Source organism: Wasmannia auropunctata, unplaced genomic scaffold, assembly GCF_000956235.1.
Source record: "Wasmannia auropunctata unplaced genomic scaffold, wasmannia.A_1.0 LD336083.1, whole genome shotgun sequence".
Taxonomy (NCBI): Eukaryota; Metazoa; Arthropoda; class Insecta; order Hymenoptera; family Formicidae; genus Wasmannia; species Wasmannia auropunctata.
The window spans coordinates 160,836-165,163 of record NW_012026807.1 but is presented as its reverse complement, the minus strand read 5'-3'; the positions used below and the strand labels follow the sequence as shown (position 1 = coordinate 165,163).

Below are 4,328 nucleotides of genomic sequence, written 5' to 3'. Positions count from 1 at the left end.
CGTAGCGCAAACTCCGCGGCGACCAGCGAAGCGTCGGTACGCCGCAAGAAATTCTGCTGTGCTGTAATCGGTTGCTACTTCAAAATGCACGGCAGAAGTGGAGAAGCATACGAAGACGACCAAGTAGCCCTTGTATGTTTTAGCTGCCCGCCCGTGCCAGGTCTTCAATTGAAACGGTCCGGCGTAATCTACCCCAGCATGGAGAAAGGGCCGAGAAGGAGAGACCCTCGTTTTCGGAAGCTGTCCCATTAATTGTTGAACAGTCTGAGCGCGTTGTCGGGCACATGGAATACACCGGAGGATATGCGTTCTTACTGATGCTCGACCTCCGAGTATCCAAAACGACCTTCGAATGGTGGCAAGAGTTAGCTGAACCCCTCCATGAAGGGTTTGCCGATAAGCGTCCTTTATGACGAGAGCTGCGAGATGGTTCTTGTTGAGGTCAGGATTATTTAAGTGAGTGTATACGATTTATTGCAGTGAGAACTATAACTTTAATTAAACAAATTAACTGCCAATACAAGAAAGAAAAGACTAACTATGCGAATCGACTGATAGTTTCAACGGGACTGACCCACAGCATGATATTTGAAACGTTCTGAAAGTCTTCAGCGCCGCCAAACTGTTCAGTACATTATTACATTTTTACATCTGTTCGGTCGATAAGTACGCACGCTATTGTAAGGAGCTCGAGGACTTATCTCCAACAGTTCTTAAGCGAAAGGATGGCCGGATGTTTAGCTTCCGCCTCGAGCGTTGAATTGCGCAAGCGTCCACCAACTCGAAGAGTCCCGTCAGCATCGAGAAATGGAGCCAGGCGAAGAAGACTGCTGGTGCGCGGAACCTCCTGGTGTCTCTCTAGACATTGGATCTCCGCGTCGAAGGTGAGCCTTTGTGAGTGCCTGGTCCAAAATTCGAGAGATCAAGAGATTTCAGCCGGCCGGAGAGGAGCGTGAGTATCCAGGGGGGACCTGCGAGAGCGGAATCGAGCGGCTGCTCGCATCACCTACGCAGTCACCCGTAGCAATCGTCGCAAGGTTGAGAATCTATCTGGAATCAGAGAAAAGTCGAAGGCTGTTGAAGATGCTGCCACGGGGGCAGCGCGTGAGCGTTCCTCGAGATTCTCCTGTGAATCCGAGAGAGAGCGAAAAGCTGGCCATTCGGTGGAAGGTTGCAGCAACCATGGAGGTCTGTGCCACCGAATGGAGCACGACTGTAGAGCCTGTGGCGAAAGTCCTCGAGAAGCGACGTCGGCCAGATTGTTCTCGCCAGCGACGTGAGTCCAGGTTGCTGATGGTACGAGTTCCTGGATTAGAGCGACTCTGTTTCGTACAAAGTCCTTCCACCGCGATGGAGGTCCGGCGATCTAGGTGAGAGCGACGGTGGAGTCAGACCACAGAAAGAGGGGAGCGGATTGTAATTCGAGCACATCCCGTATTCGCGCGATTAGGCGAGCCAAGAGGACGGCAGCCGAGAGCTCGAGACGTGGGACTGTAGTAGGTTTGAGCGGAGCCACTCGAGTTTTAGCCGCCACCAAAGTTATGTGTATTTGGCCGTGTTCGTCACGGACCTTGAGATACACGCACGCGGCGAGGGCCTCTGTGGATGCGTCCGAGAACCCGTGGAGCTCGATTGAATCAGAGATTGAAGATCCGCCAAACCATCGCGAAACCGAAACCGCTTCAATGCCCGGGAGCTCGTCATGAAACTTGCTCCACCGTTGCATTGCCGTCTTGGAGAGTGTGTCGTCCCAGCCGAGCTTCTCCAGCCACAATTGCTGAAAAAGGATCTTGGCAGTGATAATTACCGGACTCAGCCATCCCAACGGATCGAAGAGACGGGCAATGACCGACAACACAGTGCGCTTGGTCCAGATCTGAGTTGAATGGACGCCACCGACACGGAAGACGAATCGGTCCCGCTCCACGTGCCAGTGGAGCCCGAGAGCTCGAGAAACCGTCTCGTCGTCAATGGACAGCAAGGTAGTTCTAGTTCGTCGATTGGATTCGATGGAATCCAGCAACGTGTCGTCGTTGGCGATCCACTTCTGCAACTGAAAACCGCCCGTCGTCAGTAGGGCGTCCAATTGTCGGATTTTCTCCTGAGCGAGCGGGATGGTGTCTGCGCCCGACAGTACGTCGTCTACGTAGATTTGCGTCTGGAGAATATCTCGAGCCAGCGGATATCGTAGTCCCACATCTGTCGCGAGTTGTTTCAGAACTCTGAGCACGAGGTACGGGGCGCAGGCGAGACCGTAAGTGACGGTGCAAAGGCGGTACGCAATTGGCGCGGCAGTTGGCTCGGGGGCCCATAGGATTCGTTGGAAATCCCAGTCACGAGAATCCACGAGTATCTGGCGGAACATTTTCTCGATGTCCGCAGAAAAGACGAACTGATGTCGCCGCCACAAGAGCAGCACGTTCGCGAGTTCCGTTTGTAGCTTTGGCCCGGAGTACAGAAAGTCGTTAAGCGAGCATCCAATGTCCGTCTTCTGTGACCCATTGAACACGACACGAAGTTTAGTGGTCGTGCTAGTTTCGCGGAGAACACCGTGATGTGGAAGGTAGAATAGTAAGTTCGGTTCTCGCTCATTAGAGGGGACGCGGCTCATATGCTCCAACTTTTCGTACTCTTTGAGAAAGGCACTGTAGAGTCCGGTAAATTCGTCATTGAGTGCGCACCGACGTTGCACACGCGCTAGCGCGCGAGTCGCGATTGACCGGGAGTTGCCGAAGCTGGTCGGTAATCGACGGAAGGGCAGTCTCACCACGTATCTGTCTGACGAAGTCCGGGAATAAGTATTGTGAAAATGCTCCTCGTCCTCAGACAGCAGGGTAGCCGCTGGTGGCACTTCCTCTTGTGTCCAGAATTTCTCCACCAGCTCACTGAGGTGTCCGTCGAACGAGAAGGTTGAGTGAGCTAGACCACGTGGAACAGCTTTCGATCTCGAGACCGGCCCGGACACTATCCACCCGAGCGCAGTTAGTTGAGCCGTAGGGGTACCGAGTGTACCCTGACGCAGTCCGTCGCGAAGTAAGGATCCGTATATGTCCGCGCCGAGGAGAAGATCGACGCGTCCCAGGACGTTAAAGCCGGGATCGGCCAGAGAGATATTCCTCAAATGCGGCCACTCGGCGCTGCGAACCGACGAGGAGGGGATCTGAGCGGTCAATCGCGGTAAAATGTACGCCGCGAGCCAACACGAGAAGGCCGGAGCAACGCACGAACGAATTTCGCAATCGACCCTGCCTCGAGTCGTGTCCGATTTCTGAGCACCGATGCCGATCAACGGGATCGCAGCACGCTTCCGCTCGAGTTTCAAAAGTTGCGCTAATAATTCCGTGATGAAGGAGAGCTCAGATCCCTGGTCCAAGAGCGCACGCGCCACGACAGACTCTCCGCGAGGACCGACAACTCTCACATTTGCGGTGGCCAGTAGCGCGAAATCGGAAGCTTGATTTATTCCCGCACTGGATTTCACACACTCGTTCACAGTCACGTCTACGCCGACCGCGTGATGTACCAGGGAGTGGATCCGTGGAAGCCGCGTCCCGCTCGGCGGATTCCGCATTGTCGACTTGTCTTGCAGCCGTACCATGGATTGACGTATGATGCTTCTGTCCACACGTGAGGCATCTTTTAATCGTACGGCAAGCCGAAACGCGGTGAGGTCCGAGACAATTGAAACATAATTCCTTTTGCTCGATGATCTCGCGTCTTTGATGCGGGGTCTTGTTACGGTACGTCGAACACGATGAGATGTAATGGTTGGCCCCGCAGAGCGAGCATTTGAGAGAGGTTCCGATCGCGGCATGGCTTTTAGCGTTTGTCTTAACGGCTTTCGAGTTTTTGAGGCCGGATCCGGGAGATTTCGGAACCTACGCGCGCTTTTCCACAGCATCGAGAACGCGAGTACGTGAGAGAAGAAAATCCTCAAATTCCGAGAAGGTATCGAGCGCCATCGATTTGCCTTGATTGATCTCCCGCGCGATGCGTTTTAGGATCGAGTAGTCTTTCCGCGAAGTACACTACGAGAGGATCCCAGGAGTCGGTTGCCGCACCGAGCAACTTTAAAGCGCTAAGAGTTTGTTTGAGAGTCGCGAGGAGCGCTTTAAGTTCGGATGCTGATTCCCGGGCTAGAGGTCGTATGGAGAAGATTGAGTCAAAGTGACCCTTCGCGAGTAGCCGTTTATTTTCGTAATGCGATTTCAGCCTTCTCTAGGCGATATCAAAATTCTCGCCGGTTACCGGAAGATTAACGATAGATTGTTCGGCTTCGTCGGTGACATGTGTGCGAAGGTAGTGCAAACGTTCCACGTCCGATAATT

At 53.7% G+C, this 4,328-nt stretch overlaps 1 protein-coding gene across 1 annotated transcript; it reads right to left on the bottom strand.

The window, feature by feature from the left end:
* Positions 1-1,366: 1,366 nt before the first annotated feature.
* Positions 1,367-3,814, bottom strand: LOC105448721. The gene has a single exon (XM_011687464.1). It carries the CDS (start codon positions 3,812-3,814, stop codon positions 1,367-1,369), a length of 2,448 nt encoding a protein of 815 aa, XP_011685766.1.
* Positions 3,815-4,328: the final 514 nt, after the last annotated feature.